General features: G+C 44.7%; 1 protein-coding gene across 13 annotated transcripts in view; it reads left to right on the top strand.

The window, feature by feature from the left end:
- LOC137420684 (putative JmjC domain-containing histone demethylation protein 2C) overlaps positions 1-20,456 on the top strand; it is a 324,770-nt gene that overhangs the window by 264,863 nt on the left and 39,451 nt on the right. For 8 of the 13 annotated variants that reach the window (XM_068105952.2, XM_078772414.1, XM_068105949.2 and 5 more), the window contains 2 exons: positions 11,633-11,750; positions 13,282-13,406. In XM_068105952.2, the coding sequence (XP_067962053.2) occupies positions 11,633-11,750; positions 13,282-13,406 (243 nt within the window). The remainder of the gene's footprint in view (positions 1-11,632; positions 11,751-13,281; positions 13,407-20,456) is intronic. The other 5 variants (XM_068105951.2, XM_078772415.1, XM_078772419.1 and 2 more) reach the window with 1 other exon arrangement.

A 20,456-nucleotide genomic window follows, 5' to 3' on the forward strand; every position in this document is an offset into this window, starting at 1 on the left:
GAGATATCTGAAATGTGAATTGTAGTTGTCCTCTGGTGGTTGCCTGGAATGCTGCCACTGCAGGACCTCTTGGTAAACAACATTATGTGTGAAGATTCCAGTGGCCATCGATTTAAAAAAAATTCCCCTGTTGGCCATTACTGACTATCTTTATCTTGACGTCCTCAAATTGTTTAGCATGCGACAAAACAACATATAATTGACCAAGGCTAAAGATGGGAATGACTGGTTGGAGTTGTTTTATTAAGGACTTCATATACAGTATTAATATTTTTATACTATGTAGTATCAACATGCATTGCATCCATGACTATTTTCTTTCCACTGCATGGGTTGTAATATGAAAATGTACCTTTCTTTCATGAGAGACGCATTGCTCAGTCTTAACATGTACATGCTGTAAATTTGCGAGTCCTTTTGAGTATATGAAAATTATGTACAAAAACCCTCTCAAACATTATGTACAAAACCCTTTCTTTCTTTGGGTTGTGTATAGGCAGCAGACCACTGCCTGAATCACTCCCGAAAAGAAAAAAAAATAACCCCGGTTATATAGCTCGGATATATTCAATTGCAATTCGCCATCGCCCATATGCTGACCCCAGAGGCCTGAAGTTGGAGCCCTATCTGCAGTGACCTATACATACCAAAGGCTTGAAGCCTGAGGCCTGTATTTTCAAGGCCTGTATCACCGATCGGCTCCAACCTTTTAATTTGATGATCCTTTTAACAGTTGTCTTGGTTGTTTTACAGTGAACGGAAAACTTATAGGTAGGGAATGGTGATTGTGAATATTTTAATATGACGCTTCCGAATATGTCTTTAGTTTACCATAGTACCAAAATGGCGGACGTATCATTTGATTTTTCAAGTTAGAATTGTGGTTAGTGTCAGGCCACAGTAATCCAAGCTCTGCCCTAGATGGACAAAGTTTCAGACAGACTGGTTGAGAATATTACATATATATAGATGTAATATATATAGATGTAATATATATATATATATATAGATGTAATATATATATATATAGATGTAATATATATAGATGTAATATATATATATATATAGATGTAATATATATATATATAGATGTAATATATATAGATGTAATATATATATATATAGATGTAATATATATATATATAGATGTAATATATATATATATAGATGTAATATATATATATATAGATGTAATATATATTAAAAAACCACCTTTAGAGGCCATTTTTCCCCGCAAGCGGGGGTTGGCCTTTTTCGGGAACTGTGGTTGTTGTTGTTTTTCGGTCCCCTTTTTGAAGCAATGTTTTACGGCCGGATGCCCTTCCTGACGCCAACCCTTTTTGCCGCCTTTTAACGACAAGTAGGGAATTACCAGTGAACTGGTACTCAATTTGCCGACCTCGGAAGGATGACAGGCTGAGTCAACCCCCCTGGCGTTAATTCAGCGATTGACCGGGATTCGATGTAATATATATATATATATAGATGTAATATATATATATATATATATATATATATATATATATAGATGTAATATATATAGATGTAATATATATATATGTATAGATGTAATATATATAGATGTAATATATATATATGTATAGATGTAATATATATATATGTATAGATGTAATATATATATATATAGATGTAATATATATATATATAGATGTAAGTATATATATATATATATATATATATATATATATATATATATATATATATATATATATTTATATATATATGTATGTATGTATGTATGTATGTATGTCTATATATATATATATTGCTGGGAATGTCCTTTGACAGGATAATAGACATTAACTGTTAAGACTGCTAAGGTTTCTCAGTGAAGTAAATCGATGAAGAGGTAATTATATGCTGAATGGAATTGACTAAAACTTTGTTATTATATTATTTTCTAATTCCGATATGTGTGAAAACCAGTGATTCTTAGCCTATACACCACCCATATGCGCAAACAAAAATGCACGTAAAGCACCATATTTTTAGACCTTCACATGTACTGTCTTGGCCCAACCCAAGCTCTCCTAAATGAGGTATCATTCAGCATTATACATGCTATGGTTACAACGTTTACCCTTTTCAGAGACTATATTTGTACACCATGGTATAGAATCAGCTGTTTTGTGTTCTCGTCCGAACCCAGTTGCTTATGATGCTTGGAACCCAGGTTCAGATCCCATATACCACATTTGTATTTGGCCATTCTTCTTATTTTTAGCGCAAGGTTGTGAGGTAGCATCATTGGCTAAGGGCATGGTTGTGTCACTGATGCAGTACTCTCAGTAGATTATGTCAGGCACATGGAATTTGGCCACAGTGCCTCCTCTTTGCAAAGGACACCATGAGGCCTTTAACATCCACAAACTAATACTGGCAGATCGGATGCCAGTTTAACATCCATTTGAGGGACGTCACACACATTGATGAATCACTCTGCCTGTGAAACAACATGCTGATAATTTGTATCTGGGTCAGGATTAATACCCAGGCTAGACAGCTAAGAGGCGAGTATGTTTACCTCTAGGCCATCCTGACAGCCCATTTGTCCATTGTCTCCTTACATCTTTGTAATTCACTTCAAAGAACATTGATGGTCAGACTACTTGTGTCTTTGTCCTGCAATTGATTTCTGTACATGCTTCTTCATGAGCCTTTGATTAATATCAAAGAAGAGTGGTACAAATTTTACTAATCAGATTTTATTGACCAATAAAGTTAAATGTTTGTTTTGAACTTATATCAAACGTCTAAACACGAATCTGTATTCTCAGACATAGATATTATTACTAGACTAGCAGAAGTACCCGGCATTGCCGGACGGGGGAGGGGAGGGGAGGGAAACGGGGGGAGGGGGAAGGGGAGGGGAGGGGAACGGGGGGGGAGAGGGGAGGAAAGCGGGGAGGGGGAAGGGGGGAGGTGGGGAAGGGGAGGGGGGAGGGGGAAGGTGAGGGGGAAAGGGGAGGTGGGAGGGGAAGGGGAGGACGAAGGGGGGAGGGGAAGGGGAGGAAGGGGAGGGGAGGAAGGGGAGGGCCAGTCAACAATGACGTTGCAGTTCTCATGGTAGGAGAGCAGCACAACAATCGCGCCATCGTCCTGCATCTTCACAACAACAGCACGAAGCGGATTTTGGAGACTCACCAATCCTGTGACACCCTCCAGTACCGGCGTTGCCAGGCGGGGGAAGGGAGACCCGTACATTCCCAACCTGTACATTTGCCCTCTCGACGCAAGCTCACTCGGACAAAAGCCTCGCACAAATTACACCGTGAAGGCCCAATGGCCATGTCTATGCCACAAATCAAGTACGTGAGTGAGTCTGGCGCACTGAATTGAAAATATATAGAATGTTCATACTCCGTGAAAAGTGTAGCCGCCATGTTGCCATCTTGGTTAGCATGACTCGACCAACTCGCTTCGCAGATCTCGTTTGTTTTGAACGTGTCCCAGATTTTAAAAGCGAGACAACTGTTAAAATGCCATTTTGTGCGGCAATAAACTGCTCCAATCGGTTACGGAAGGGTTGTGGAAAGACGTTTCACAGCTGTTTCAAAGACGTTTAATTCATATCGCACAAAATCGACAAAAATCGACACAAAACACGATCGCACAAAAGGTGAAAAAACGCAATCGCTTTTCGCTCTGAATTACATGCAAACGCGTGACGGAAATCACCATTGCCCAGCATCGAGTGCCAACCAAGATGGTGCCCGGTAGCTGCATCTCCACCTATGTGGTGTGAATGGCAATGGTCATTCTATATATTTTCCGTTCAGTGGTCTGGCAGCGAGGATGGAACATCACGTGATCGCTCTGAGCGAATCAGCGAGCTGCTCTGGCACAGGCTGAGATTCCGTGTATAATGTTCCTCGCTGAAATGCGCTGAGGTAAATATGAATAAAAAATATGGATCTCGTCAAATATTTTTAGGTAGGCCATGTCCTTACCAGGCTCAATGGCCATCTCTGTGCCAAATATCAAGTACGTGAGCCTCTCCGTTTAGGAGTCTATCGGTAACATACACACACACACACACACACAAACACACACACAAACTGTGTTTTATTTATGTAGATGCAAAACTGCATCATTTTTCATCATTGAATATGGCAAAGCAGAGTTTTTGCAAGGATTCACGAGGAATTTCGACGCATGGCTATTAGGCACATCAAGCCTGCACAATCTTGTAATCATATCCGTGTACTTCTCTATCCCCAATGGTTCTACTTACCTACAGTATGTAATTGGTTTACGAGTTATCAAATAGAGTGACCACTATATTCGTCATGGGTGTGTGTCTGTCTGTCTGTCTGTCTGTCTGTCCACAGCATAACTACCCGATGATATCATCCGATCTTGATGAAACTTGGGTGGGAGGTTGATATCATGATCTAGTTGTGTCCTGCCTATTGTGGGCGTATTGCGCCCATTGTGGGCGGAGCGACGCCCGAAAAAGATGTCTTTTTAGGGGGTAATCAAGTTCAAGCTACATCTTCTCCGAGGGCGTTGGTGGAATCTGACAGGGGTTTCGGTATTTGGTTAGGCCAATGTCATGTGTCTAGCCCCACGGAGCTCGATTTTTCATTTTCGCCCCAAGGTCAAGGTCACAAGGTCACAAAATTTAGAAAAGTCGATTTTTAATAATAATAATAATTCATTTATTTTGTATAGCGCTTTTCATGAAGCCCAAAGGCGCTTTCACAGAGTGCAAAACATAATGCATAACAAAACATGAAAACAACAATTGCAAAAAGACAAGAATCAATAGGGAAATATTTAAAGCAAAAGGAGGGAGAAGGAGAAGTGATAGTCAGGGGTTAAATGCTGTGGGTTGAATGTTGAATGCAGTGCTGAACAGGTGGGTCTTGAGTGATGTTTTGAATGTGGTGAGTGAGGAGGAATCTCTGATGGTGTGAGGTAGTGAGTTCCAGAGGGTGGGAGCAGCGATGGAGAAGGCCCTGTCCCCCCAGGATCTGAATTTGGTCCGGATGGGGGGGGGGGGGTCAGGAGGTTGGTACCAGCAGAGCGGAGATTGCGGGTGGGAGTGTGTCTGGAGAGGAGGTCAGCCAGGTAGGATGGGGCCAGGTTATGGAGCGCTTTGTAGGTCAAGAGGAGGATTTTGTACTGGATTCTCTGGGAGATGGGGAGCCAGTGAAGCTTGCAAAGGACGAGGGTGATGTGGTCACGGGTCCGGGAATGGGTGAGTAGACGGGCAGCGGAGTTCTGAATGTATTGGAGTTTATTGGTGATTGTTGAGGGTGAACCATAGAGGAGGCTATTGCAGTAGTCCAGACGGGAGCTGATGAAGGTGTGGATGAGGGTTTCTGCAGCCGTGGAGGAGAGGGATGAGCGGAGACGGGCGATGTTTTTCAGGTGAAAGAAGGCTGTCTTTGTGATCTGTTTAGTGTATTTGTCGAAGGAGAGGGTTTGGTCAAAGATGACGCCAAGATTCCGGATGAGAGGGGAGGTGGATACTGGGATACCGTCGATGTTGAGGGCAAAGTTATGGGTGGATTTTGTGAGCCTTTTTGGGCCAATGATGATTATTTCAGATTTATCACAGTTAAGTTTGAGGAAGTTGATTTGAAGCCAGGATTTTATTTCAGAGATGCAGTTTGTCAGGATAGAGTGGGTGTCGGTGGAGACAGACTTGGTGGAGATGAAAAGCTGGATGTCATCGGCGAAGCAGTGGAATTGGAGACCATGACAGCGGATTAAGTGACCGAGGGGGGACAGGTAAAGGATGAAGAGGAGGGGGCCAAGAACTGAACCTTGGGGGACACCTTGGGGGAGGGGAGCAGTGGGGGGTTTGCAGTTATTGATGGAGATGAACTGGCGTCTGTCAGAGAGGTATGATTTAATCCAAGAGAGGGCAGTGCCGGTGACGTTAAAGGTGGATTCAAGTCGGGTGAGGAGGATGGTGTGATCGATGGTGTCAAAGGCAGCGCTGAGGTCGAGGAGGCCGAGAATGTTGAGGTTGCCAGGGTCAGAGGAGAGGAGAAGGTCGTTGGTGATTTTGAGGAGAGCAGTTTCAGTACTGTGGTTGGAGCGGAATCCGGATTGGAATGTTTCATGCAGGTTATTGGCAGAGAGGTGATGTTTGAGTTGAGTGGCTACAGCGCGTTCCAAAACTTTCGACAGAAAGGGTAGGTTGGAGATGGGTCTGAAGTTGTTTAGGGTGTCAGGGTTTAGACCAGGTTTTTTTAGAATGGGGGTAACAGCAGCAATTTTGAGGGATGGTGGGACGATGCCTGTAGACAGGGAGGAGTTTATTGTTGCAATGATAAGTGGAGAGAGAGAGCAGGAAGGGAGGCCTTGACAAAGCTGGAGGGGATGGGGTCGAGAGTGCAGGTGGCAGTTTTCATTCCTATGAGGAGTTCAGAGAGGTCAGTAGGGGAGACCGGGGAGAATTGAGACAGGGGAAGGCAGGATAAGGGGGGGGGGGGGGGCAGGTGGTTGGAGGGGGAGCGGGTGCGGCGGTGGTCAAGCTGTTGTAGATGTTGTCAATTTTGCGTTGGAAGAAAGAAAGGAAGGAGATGCAGTTGTCTACTGTGAATGACTGGGTGGTGGTGTCCAGGGGGCGGAGGAGTTTGTTTATTGTCGAGAAGAGTGCTTTTGGGTTTCCGGAGCCAGAGTGGATAATTTGAGAGTAGTAGGCGGAGCGGGCGTGGGAGAGGGAATCTTTGTAGTGTTGTAGGTGGTCCTTGTAGGCTTGGGAGTGAACTGTGAGACCTGTTTTATTGCGGAGTCTTTCAAGTTGGTGAGCACGAGTTTTCATCAGGCGGAGTTCAGGGGTAAACCAGGGAGCAGAATGGGTGAAAGAAACTGTTTTGGTTTTTACAGGTGCAAGCTGGTCAAGGCAGGAGGAGAGAGTGTGGTTGTAGTAGTCAGTGAGGTCGGAAGGGGTGTGGAGGTCAATGAAGGGAGAAGTGGACATTTTTTCAGAGAGGGTGGATGAGAATGAGGTAGGTGAAAGAGCGTTTAGCTTACGGAAGTTGATAGTGTGATAATGTCTTGGTGTTGGGGTGGGGATGTTGATGGTCATAGTGATGGCTAAGTGGTCAGAGAGGGTGAGGTCGGAGCCAGAGAGATGGTGCAAAATTAATCCAGTGGAGCAGACAAGGTCCAAAATGTGACCACGGATATGCGTAGGAAAGTTGACATGTTGAGTGAGGTTAAAGCAGGTGAGTAAATCAGTGAAGTCAGTGGTCATTGTGGAGTCAGTGGAGTCCATGTGGATATTGAAATCACCAAGGAGGAGGATTGAGGGGGAGAGGGAACATAGCTGGGTCAGAAAGTAGGAGAAGTCAGACTGGAATAATGGGTGTGGTTTGGGAGGGCGGTAGACGACAGCCATGACTGACTGCGTGCGACCAGAGAGTTTAAAAGCCAGGTGTTCAAGGATGAGTATGAGGCGATGGGGATGAGGCTGGTCCTGATGTCTTGACGGTGGATAACGGCAATTCCACCACCTAGGCCCTCCGAGCGTGGTTTATTGACGTAGGAATATCCATTGGGTGTGGTGAGGTTGAGCGTGTAGTAGTCCAGTGGTTGTTGCCAGGTTTCGGTGAGACAGAGAAAGTCCAGTTTGTTATCCAGGATGTATTCGTTCAGGATGAGGCATTTGTTGTTGAGGGACCGGGTGTTGAACAGGGTGAGCTTGATGTTGTTTTGAACAGCGGGGATGAATTCAGGTGATTTCGCCAGGGTTCGCAGGCAGGAGGTGCGATTTTGTGCGTTGCCGTGACTAGGTGCGCTGGGACGATGAGTGGGAGTGCGCTGAGCCGACCAGAGGACGGGGATTTTTGATGGTTTTATTACATTGTTCGCTTCCTGATAGGGTGAAATGTCGTACATGATCTTATATTATCACATACATCATGAAATACAAGTTTTCCAACAAATTTCAGAATCTTCGACCTTTGACCTTTGAAGGTCACAAAGGTCAAATTTTCAAAGTTGTCAGAATCGAACCGAATTTTCGGTATTGTGTAGCTAACTAACCTCATAACTGATTATACATTATTTTCTATCTCATTTCAAGGTCAGTAACCTTCGTTTTGACATTTCCAGGCCAGCACCACACACAATTACGTACAGCTTGCTCTTAAAGGCCTGCGCACACAGCGCATTGGGGCCCTTTGTAAATAGGTATGTACACCGCATGTCGGGGGCCGACACCTGCCACGTGGGCCCCTGACCCCCCAGTCCGGGCCTGTTTCGGTTATAGTCTGTCCTTTGTCATTGAATACCGCTCGCTCGTGAACCATCGTCGTCTCCTGACTTGTTCCTATTAAAATTTATTACTGTTTCTGCTTCCGTGACCTTTCCGAGGAGACAATTCCAGGTATTTACTACTCTATAACTAAAAGACCCCTGTCTTACCGCCATCCTAACTCTCCTCTTCATTTTCAGGCTCTGGTCGTGTCACTGTCGATTCGACAGAAAAAATAAAAACTCTGGCACTTATTGTCTATCCCCTTCATTGTGTCAAACATCTCCAGCAGATCCTCCTGTAATCACCTCATTTCTAATGTGTAAGATCACGTCTCCTTCAGCCGCCCCTCATTGCTTAGTCTATCTAGACCAAGGATCGACCTATTCACTCGGCGCTGAACCCTCGTTACGGCAGCTATGTCCTTCCTCAGATGCTGCAATCAAAACCGAACCCAATATTCCAGTTTTATGTCGGTTAAAAGCATAATTCATCACACACAGTGTTCCTTTCTTTAATGACATGGAACAATGACTGAAATGTCCAGGGCCTGCCTGTTTGTGGGTTCCACATTTGAAATTGTGGATATGATGGGCATGTCAGATAAGCTAAATATAGGTAGTTTCAAGATAAGCCTTCTGGATGAGGAACTGGTTCATTAGAGATTGAAGATGAGGAACTTGACCTGATTATATAAGTTCATTAACGAAGGCATTTGGTCTTCTGGGTCTTTTGGGTCTTTGGGGTCTTATGTGTCTTCAGAGTCTTTTCGGTGTTCAGGTTTTTTTTGGGGTCTTTGGTTTTTGGGGGGGTCTTCAGGGTATTTTGTGTCTTTGGGGTCTTTTCAATATTTTGAGTCTTTGGGGTATTTTCAATATTTTGGGTCTTTGGGGTATTTTGGGTCTTTGTGGTCTTTTTGGTGTTTGGGGTCTTTTGGGTTTTTGGGGTATTTTCAGTCTTTTGGGTCTTCAGGGTATTTTGCGTATTTTGGATTGTTGGGGTCCATTGGGTCTTTGGGGTCTTTTCAGTCTTTTTGGTCTTTAGGGTCTTTTGGTTCCTCTGGGTCCTTTTGGTCCTCGGGGTATTTGGCATCCTTGGGGTATTTTGGGTCCTCCGTGTCTTTTGGGGTCCTCTCTGTGTTTTGGGTCCTTGGGGGGATGTGTGGAGGGGGTCTTTTGGGTTGTCTGGGTACTTTAGGTTAAGTATTTCAGGTTACAATTGTGGGTGGCGTCAAGTCAGCTGTCCAGCCAATGGGTGAAGAGCGGACATACATATATACATACATACATACATACAAACACTTGCTCCATTATAGATAGATTGTTGTTTTCTTCATTGTCATAATCACCATCATCAAAATAAGGGCAGCATTACCTGCTGCTAAGAAGAGATATAAATACTTTTGCAGTGGAAGCAATAAAAACCAAACGGCTGTAAATCGAACTCCAGACATTTATATCGTCACTTATTTTTTGAGTCGACTTTGAACAGAGAACACCAGGTTGCACTCAAGACTGTTTTGTAATAATGAAGCAATCGTGCCATCCCAAAGGAATAATTTCTTCCTGCCTGGGAAAATTGATTGGGGACGGATGCCTTGAGGTACCTTGGATGTTTTAAACACTGCTACTCGGAAAGGCCTTGCAAGTTCCAATTACAAGCTCAAGTCGCGCACCCTTTACCTTTGCTCCGAATGCCACTTGTAGAAACTTGTCTGAGCGACTTTGAAATGCTTTACCTGCTTCCACATAGAGGTTGTGGGCGGTTGCTGTTCAGTGTGTGTGTGTTCATGAAAATTCCCCTAGTGTGATTAGTTATTGATTTTTATCTCTCTTGGGGGGATTGCGAGGAGGGCAGCAGGGTGGGATTTGATAACATACAGGAAAACGGACCCCATGCACCGTTTGTGGACAGAAACCACACGCCACTTTTGATGTGTCGATAAAGCACCTGGCAACGGTAGCAGTGGAAGGCCGAGCGTAGTTGCTGTTCCAGTCGTTCTTCCCAATGGTGGAGCTGGATGTGTGTGGGTGTGTGTGCAGTTTGTGGGAATTTGTTTGCTATTCCTTCATATTTCTACAGAAGACATTTTTGGATCACAGGTGGCTGAGTTCAGGTTAATTGACATATTGATACATAGTTTTGCTGAGAAACAAGACCCCAGTATATTCAGGTGTTTTAACTTCTCAAAGCCAGACATTGAATGATCAGGCTTGTACTGAATAACGGTTCATTCCTTAATTTCATGACTTTGATTTGTCAGGTACCAGCTTACTACTTTGTTTAGAAAAGGCCTTACATGTGAGGAGGATTACCTTCTCGTGGCGATATTCGGTTTTTCCTCCTTCCTTCTGTTTCTCTCCGGAGGTGACATTTGGCAGCAGGTTAGATGAGAAACTCACTGATATCCGATCGGCCTCACTCCACGCATCTGGAAAAGGTTTGAGATCAAAGTTTTTTTTCGGGCCTTCTAAGCACACTGGGGGTTTGCCTTTTGGGCTTGTTCTGTGATGGTGGGGAAGTGAAAGGCTCAAGTTGGGAATATCAAGAGGTCCTTTTTTGCCTTAGGATTCCATGAGCACCCATTTTATTTCTCAAACGAGGACATCCAAATTCCCGTTGCTCTTTTAAACCTTCCGAACGGCTTTGCGCGGCTCACTTGGCTGATGACACTTACAGGTTTTCCAAGTACATGTGGCTTTCACTTGTGGTGGATAACTGGTTCAGTCCACTTGGCTGGGCACAAAGCCACCAGGTCATCACCTGTTTACTTTCAACTCCTTTGCTTTGTCTGCCATCAGATTAAATTCTAGTTTTTATTAACTATGGAAGTGAAAACAAACTGCATCCCGTTTTCCAAATTCCCATTTCTAACTGGTTCGTTGAAGAGGAGACCGGAATTTGAATGCCGTCATTTCCTGCAGGATGATAGCTATTGCTGCCAAATGCTTTCCCGGCAAAGACGGCTCAGTTGGCTGGTTTATTAGCAGGGATGGGTTGCTGGCAATCGACAAGCCTGTTGTATTGTTCTGAAAAGCAGTGTGGATGCCATGACAGTCATTATATGTATCCCTACATGGCAATTCCTGCCTGTGTGTGAAGCCCTTGATTATTAAACAGAAACACAAGTGATGCGTCGTAGAAGGATATACTGTATGCACATTTGCTAGGCCGTTCTTTGTTTCAGGCCGAAAGCACTTACCATGAATGTAGGTTTTGCTACTTTAATCCATTCATTACTCTCGCCTCACGGCTCACCCTCAAGTCTTTTTCTGTCTTGGCAAACCGTTTTCACGTATAAATGAATTGACTTGCCTTTAAACTCCACCCAGTGCAGACTCACTTTAGATTTCCCTCTGAACCCTTCTGACGGGGTTGGGTGTGTGTCCACAGCAGGGGGAGGTGGACCGACCCCCTACGTCCTTCGCGCTGCGTCTGGAAGTGACCAAGGAGGTGCAGGCCTGGCTGAAAGAGCAGAAGGCTCAAGAGATTTTTATGCAAGGTACTCACAGTACGTTTCGCCACGTGAGGACATCTATTTTGTAGCTTGTATTTGTAGTTTTGAGTTCAATCCTCATTGTTATTTATTTATTTATTTATTTTACTATGTGCAAAGCTCCTAATTTGAAGGAAATGGTCATGGGCACATCAATGTGCACATGTAATATTAGAAGCTTTGAACAACAGACAAGTAAACCCAGAATAAGGACGCCACCCCCTGACGGTTTATGTCGAAGTTGTCATAGTTCATTAGCTTTACACAAGAGAATATCTAACCAATCATTTTACTGATTTACACAGAATCTTCTTTTGGTCTGGACTTTCACCCCTTCGACAGCACCGAGTACCAACTCCCAGAGACACTTTGGCAAGCATTTTATTGCCATTACACTTTGGATCATTGAACACGATCAGATAAAGCGATACCTATCCAATGATGCTTTATAAAAATTGATCTTGGTGTCATAAAGAATGAGTGATTTTGCATTTTTTAATTAAAATACAAAATGGAGACTCAGGGAAGAGCGAGATAAAGAGGGAACGTATTGACAGTGGGGCCGCAGCTGGACACAATGAGTAAGAGAATGAACAAACAAGAAAATAGGAGGAAGAGGAGGGAAGGAAACATTCCCCTGCAAGTAAGAGTATTGTCTTAGGTTAGTTAGGGTTAATGGGGGTAGATAATGTTGCATGTAGGGGTTGGGAGGGGAAGGAGTGGGGAGAGGAGGAAGGGGAGAAGGACGTGGTGGTAACGATTGGCAATAAACTCTATTGTTTGTTTTAGCGTTTTCTGAATGTGAAACAGATGATGACAAGGTCGCTTTGTTGATGGAAAGTCTAAACTCTCACATAATGCAGGAAAATGGTTCCTGGAGTGCCTCCGATGGCTCGAGAGAAAGACTGCACAGGAAATCTGAAACGTAAAACAAAAATGGAAATGATCTGGCTGGAACAGCATTTTGAAGTTACGTCACAAATTACCATCTCGACAAGCTTGGCATCGATTCAAACGTCGTGATGAAACAAAGTCAAAAAACTTGTAGGCAGGGCGCTGCTGTGTCGTAAATCTTGGCTTACTTTGGCATTAGGAAAGCAAATTGTCCGGTAAAACCGGTCGCCCCTGGATTACGACGGAGAGCAGTGCACGATACGTTTGGCTCGTCGGATAGCTTTGTGTGCGAGTCGAGATTTTTAGCACCGAGCTTTGTGCGTCACAGATCGAACTTGGGATGCAATCTCGACTCTGCAGGTGAATTCATTTTGCAGCGGAAAAAAATTCATTTCCTTCGAAGGACTCCATAATCTCTGGGTGGAATTTACTTGTTCCCGGGCTGATGTGCTTAATGGACTGTTCTTCACAGTTTTATTACTATCCCGATGCAGTCCGGCGTGGGCATGGATTTATTTTCGTGCTCCATTTGCTTGACAAAGTCTAGATTACTCATGATGTACAATTACTAAGATGTTGTTTTTTTGTTTTATTTTCGAAGCCAAATGTGAGTGTATCGACTTGGGCCTATACGGCGTTGTCTTCCACGCAGGTCCATATTTGCTGAATGGTTTTCGCGTGAAGGTTTATCGGCAAGACTCTGCCACCCAGTGGTTCACGGCCATCATTACAGAGCATAACCTCTTCTCCCGCACTATGATCGTTATGACAGACCAGGTATGGGGCTTGTGATTGGCTGGAACATGTCATGTGACCTGAAAACATTATTTTATTTTTCCACTGATCTAAAGCTCATGGATGAGCTTTCACACACATCACACGCAGGTCAAATACATGGGTAGACATCATTGTAGTTTTACTTGGATAAGAAGAATCTTGACAATACCATAGGTTTGACTCAGGAAGTGATGCTGCTTAACACAAACTGAAATGTGACTCATTTTAAGGCCAGGTGTTGTATCTTCCTCTTAAGGTCAGGTGTTTTACCTTGCGGCTTAGAGATTTTGTTTGGCTCCAATCTTTTTTCTCGGGAAGAAGAATAATGCATTCTGGCCATCTTCAGTTTTGTCATTCTTTATTTATTTATTTTGCAATTTTACACCAGGTTGACCAACAACTCCCAACTGCGACATCATATTTTCAAATATGCATAGTATGGAGCGCCGATGCATGTCATGCACACCTGTGGTGTACAATATTCATTTTGAAGCTCTCGTGGGTGATTTATTTGACAGGGCAATGATGCTTTAGGGGGGTGCTGCTGAAAAATAAAATTCGATTTAATTTACCGACATCTGTCCCAGTGTCTCACCATGGAGCGAGTGAACACATGTTCTTGTAAGCACTCAATAACAATGTGGTACACACCTTACTTAAATCCTTCACTGTGTACTTTTGTAGTTTTACCAAGAAATTCACCCATTTCGTGTTGAAATTTTTTTTCTTCACATAGTCATCTCAAATTTACAAATCTTTTTTTTTCTTCACCAAAAACAAGAACATGGACATTGTACAGAAATTCTTTTTTTTAAACAATTTCTATGTTAATCGCCTCAATTAATTCCATTCTCAAGTGGGGGTCGGCCACATGGCTCGTAGAGAGTGTATACTCGGCCCGTCTTTTGTGATCCATCCAGCAAGACCTGACGTTCGATTTAGAGGTTGCAGGAATTTCGAATTTCTCCAAGGAATTTCGGAATTTCAGGAATTTGGAGGCTATAACTTGCCTACTCTTTGGGAAAGACACCGTGGGATATTTAACGTCCAACAACTAATGCTAGTACACAGGTTGAGTCACTTTCAAAGTTGCATTAACGGTTAATGTGGCAGCTTAAGATCTTAGGGTCTTGAGTTTGAGCCCCTTGTCGTGCCATTAAATAAATGTCAAGTGGTTTGGCTCAGCCTGTCATTCTTCCGAGGTCTGCAAAATGAGTGCCAGCTTACTGGAAACAGGGGGCACTGCATCAGCGGCACAGTCGTACTCCCAGAAAATGATGCCATCAGCAGCCAACCTGTCCACCAAATTTCTTCCGAATAGGCTCACAACCTTTTGAGATATCCTGCTCACATACGGACAGACACACAGACTGGTGAAAGCACTGCCTCCGTCCACCTTAGGTGGCGCAGGTAATGAACTCGGTTTATTTTTCTCCTTTTTAGGTCATCCCACCTCAATTCTCGAAGAGATGACATTATAAAATGGGTCGTGATGTCCGGATGTGTGGCCCTCCATCCGACCGTTAACGTTTTGCTCTTTTTGCTCTCCGTCCCTTTTCACCGGTGTGATTGTTCTGAAACTTGACGCATGAATACAAGAGAGTATCCCGCAAATTCGCTCATGCTTAGATTTTTCGATTTCGGATCATGGAGGCACCCAGGGTGGTTTGCCCCCCAAACATCGGATCCATACTCTTCCTTTATTTACCAACCGACTGCTCTGAAACCTGAAAGAGCCCTTCTAATCGATGGCCCGAACAATCGCTTAGATTTCGATTTTTCGATTTCAGATCATGGGGGCTTCCAGGGAGAATTACCCCCTGAAACTTCGGATCTCTACTCGTCCCTTATTTACCAACTGATTGCTCTGTAACCCGACACAGCTTTTTACCCGATGGTCCGCAGAATTGCTCGGTCTTACATTTTTCGATTTTGTCTGCCCACTCGGGGCTGCTTATTGGTTTTGGAGAAGAACATTTTTGTTATATCAGTCAGCCTCTAAATTGTATGCTTTAGAAGAATGAATATACAAATAAATTGATGCACAAGTCATCCTCCCAACCCCACCTCCCCCAATGAAATTTGTATCTAACCCAATAGATTGAATGAATGTGGTGTAGATTGAGCACAGGCCTGATGAGCTAAATGGCCTCCTCTGTCTTTTTTTTGCTATCCTTGTACGTAGATAGCATCACCTTTTTGGGGTAGGGGATTTCCATGCAATTTCCCGATTGATCTCCATGTTGTATTTTTTGGTGTTAAAATGATTGCTTTTGCATTCGCATTATGATATAAAACATCCTGATTAAAAGATAATGTAAACTCATCCGATGAAGGGTAACAATCGTCGTATTCATCAATTATCAAAAAGTCATTATTTCATCAAACAAGACGACGAGCAATGAAGCGTACGCAGCGAATAGGCAGAATGGAAACGCTCTCCAACTGATTTAAGGGCACAGAAACAAGGCCGAGCTTCTCTACCAAGATTAATCTGTGACACGAGGACTAGGTGGGACCTCCTCTCGCCTTTATTACAGCTTGGCACTGCGTGGGCGGTGGGACGAGATTACGGATGTGTAAGACTGTAATTTGCTCGATCCGTACCCACGTCGTAGAGATCTAAAGCTCAGTAATGTCTCTTGGCATCTCTTCAGCCAAATTTCTTGCCTACGGTGTTCCAGCGGTTCTCGATCTGTTTTACGATCAGAGTCGTTTCCAGGTGAAGACGAGGTTTGAATGGCAGCATCATGGAGGGTGTGATTTGCAAACATTGCATCATCCAGCATCCAAGTATTGCTTTGTGGTCTTCCCATCAATCTCTCTTTGCATACCTCTGATAAGAAGACCCAGGGGGCTTAGCGGGGTCAGAGATGCTGGCCTTGCTGCGCAAAGGTCGACCCTCGTTTTCTTTATCTATGAGCAAATTGTAACGATCTTCGGGTGGCCGCGACCTTTTGGCAATTCCACAGAAGCTTTGCCGGCAGGGTTTCTTTCATCGGCCATCACACGTTTGTTGATTCAACCAATCACATCCGTGACAACAAGTGAAGTTCATTTACCTCAACCTTTGTACGGATTTTGTTATTCCTAATTAAAATTGTTTTTTCAGCTTTTTCTTAAAAAAAAAAAACAATTTCCACCATTAAATCAGTTTGATATTTAGCTCTAACGATGGCAATGTAATGTTGGTGGTGAGAGAGGCATTTTATAGGTGTTCGTTAAATGTATTGTGAGCTGTAAAGCTGTATTACCATTTCAATTGCCCCAATCCACAGTACGCAGTAGTGGGGTTATTTATACGAGGAAACGCTCTTTACCTTCTGGGTATCTTACCTATGCATCCAAAGCACATCAGAAGTTCTGCCTCTCAACCAAACTGCGTAACACACCGGGGCGCACACCAAAGCCAATTAAGATGCAGTACTGTGTTACTGGTGAGAAAGATCCTCCAGAAGTGGACAAACGCCTCACATGTGCCAAAGAACGAGGCAAGAAATGCTTCATCTGGTGGTTCCAAACTCACTGTTCCAAAACTTGAAATGCACAAAATGAACGAAAAGACAAAGGAAATGAACAAGAGAAGGAAGGGTCTGCTGTTATGCGGGAGCTCTTCTTCACGGATGATCACTGATGGTTGCCATTGGTGCTGAGGTGAACATAAAGGACGGATTGGAACCCACGAATATTCAAGAATGCCTCCTCCATCTCTCTGAAGATGACTCAGATGCGGCGACAAATCTGCAATCGTTGGCGCACTGAAAGATAAACTCCAGACTGGGCCTTTGTTCAGAAATACATTTTCACAATGCCCTTCCAAATGCAGTCATTGTTGATACCATTGATGAGGAAAAGATGAAAAGCTAACGTTATAATGACTTCTAAATACTGTACAAATGCAACTTGCTCACTGGACCTTGCACACGTGGCATTTGCAGATGATTTGCCACAGCCTGAGGTAACCGATGGCGTTCCCGAGCAGCCGACACTCATTATATTCAGGTTTCCATGCAAAAGATTGTGGTTTGCCGCTTTGGCAAACCTGGGAGCATCCAAACACGCCGGTTCTCACCTGTTCAACCTCCAATTGTTGATGTATTTCAGCGGGATTTGATTAGGGAAGTGAAGTTCTTGCAACCTTCATTTAAAAATTTCTTCATGTTGATGTGCAAGTTATCTCTCGATTTGATAACCCGGGCTGACAATGGTACTTTGAAGCCAGTCACAATGACCCTTCCACAGCCCAAAAACTTGAGACCTTGGTGAGCTACAAATTTGGAAAGGGTGTTCACAAGTTTGAGCATTCAACAGACACCAGTTGTTAACCCGTCCCCTGCACAGGAGGAGGCGGGGTTTTGTAACCACTTGTGTGTGTGTGTGTGTGTGTGTGTGTGTGTGTGTGTGTGTGTGTGTGTGTGTGTGTGTGTGTGTGTGTGTGTGTGTGTGTGTGTGTGTGTGTGTGTGTGCGTGCGTGCGTCCGTGCTGTAACCTTTTTACCATTTGAGTTTTGTCATCAAATACAGGGAAGACATATTAATAATTTGGTCAGCTTCACATAAAATCTTAAATTTTCATCCGATTGACCTGGAATTTTAAGAACTGGCATATTGGGTCACTGAATAATTGGTTCACCAATCAAAAGCTAGAAGCTCTTTGTTTTGTTTCAGATCAAAGGATCAAAGGTCAACATTGGATAAAATCATCAATTTTCTTCCAATCGACCTGAAATTTAAAGAATTTAAATATTGGGTCACATAATTGGTTCACCAATCAAAAGGTAGAAGTTGATTTTTTTTATCTTTAAAGCTCAAAGGTCAAGGCTGCATAAAATCATCATTTATTTTGTATTTTTACCCACGCCTGACGAGATGGTATTGCATTTGAGTCCGTTTGTCACTTGCCGGAAAAGATTCCGACAAGTATGTTGATCGGTTGGTTTGTCTGTCTGTCTGTCTGTTCGCAGCACTACTTCTACACCGTTGCACGTGGAATCGCCAAACTTTACACACATATTTGTTTTGCCCTGGAATAGACTGTGCCCAATTTTTAACTCTCTCGGCCCAAGGCCTCCATTATGATGTCATAATTTGATAATTTGACAAGTACAAAACTTAATACAATCAAGATGCAATTTCTTGAGCGACATGACGGCATAAACTGGTGGAGAAAAAAAATAATGATGACGTCATCGCTTACGTGGTTCGGCCGCCATCTTGGAAAAACCAAAAAACTTTGCACCTCTACATCTCCGAAAGTGCTGAATAGAAAAAATTGAGACATGGCTCATTGTCAAATACTCCCCATGGGGAATAAAATATGTTAATGATGAAGTCATTGGTCACGTGGTTCGGCCGCCATCTTAGAAAAACCGAAAAACTTTGCACCTCTATATCTCCGAAAGTGCTGAAGAGAAAAAATTGAGACATGGCTCATTGCTCAAATATTTAAATGTTGATGTCATAGGTGCCTCCATTATGACATCACTAGCAGAAGTACATCACTAGGAGGGGAGGGGAGGGGAACGGGGGGGAGGGGAGAAGAGTGGGAGGGGGAGGGGGAGAGGGGAGAAGAGGGGGGGATGGGGAGGGAAGGGGGGAGGGGCCGGAGGGGGGAAGGGAGGGAGGGGGGAGGGGAGGGGGGAAGGGAGGGAGGGGGGAGGGGAGGGGGGAGGGGCCGGAGGGGGGAAGGGAGGGAGGGGGAGGGGGAGGGGGGAGGGGAGATGGAAGAGGGGGGGATGGGGAGGGTGAGGGATGGCAGGGTGAGGGATGGGAGGGGGGAGGGGGTGGGAAGGGGAAGGGGAGGGGGTGGGAAGGGAAGGGGGGAGGGGTGGGAGGGGAAGGGGGAGGGGGTGGGAGGGGAAGGGGGAGGGGTGGGAGGGGAAGGGGGGAGGGGGAAGGGGGGAGGGGGAGGGGGGGACCCGGCAGAAGAACCCGGCATTGCCGGGCGGGGGAGGGGACGGGAGAGGGGAGGGGAGGGGAGGGGAACGGGGGGGGAGGGGAGAAGGGAGGGGAAGGGAAGTGGGTAGGGTGGAGGGGGTAGGGTGGAGGGAGGGGGGAGGGGGAAAAGGAGGGGGGAAGGGGAAAGGGAGGGGGAGGGGGAAAAGGGAGGGGGAGGGGGAAAATGTAGGGGGAGGGGGGAGGGGTAGGGTGGAGGGGGAAGGGAGGGGGGATGGGGGAAGGGGGAGGGAAGGGGATGGCCAGTCAACAATGACGTTGCAGTTCTCATGGTCGGAGAGCAGCACAACAATCGGACATAGTCCTGCATATTCGCAACAGCACGAAGCGGATTTTGGAGACTCACCGATCCTGTGCCGTCCTCCAGTACCGGCGTTGCCGGGCGGGGGAAGGGAGACCCGTACGCATTCCCAACCCGTACATTCGCCCTCTCGACTCAAGCTCACTCAGACAAAAGCCTCGCACAAATTACACCGTGAAGGCCCAATGGTCATGTCTATGCCACAAATCACGGGCGCACTGAATTGAAAATATATAGAACGCTCATACTCCGTGAAAAGTGAAGCCGCCGTGTCGCCATCTTGGTCAGCACGACTCGACCAACTCGCTTCGCTGATCTCGTTTTGTGCGGCAATAAACTGCTCCAATCGGTTACGGAAGGGTTGTGGAAAGACGTTTCTGTTTCAAAGACATTTAATTCATATCGCACAAAATCGATACAAAACACGATCGCATAAAAGGTGAAAAAACGTGTGACGTGTGACGGGATGGAACATCACGTGATCGCTCTGAGCGAATCAGTCTGGCGGTGGGAATGGAACATCACGTGATCGCTCTGAGCGAATCAGCGAGCTGCTCTGGAACCGGCTGAGATTAGCGGGTACTTCGCTGAAATGCGCTGAGGTAAATATGAATAAAAAATATGGATCTCGTCAAATATGGTCTCGGCCATGTTTGTCCCAGGCTCAATGGCTATGTCTATGCCAAATATCAAGTACGTGAGCCTCTCCGTTTAGGAGTCTATCGGTAACATTACACACACACACACACACACACACACACACACGCACACACAAACTGTGTTTTATAGATATCG

This window comes from Myxine glutinosa, chromosome 2 (genome assembly GCF_964187855.1).
Source record: "Myxine glutinosa chromosome 2, kmMyxGlut1.1, whole genome shotgun sequence".
NCBI lineage: Eukaryota > Metazoa > Chordata > Myxini > Myxiniformes > Myxinidae > Myxine > Myxine glutinosa.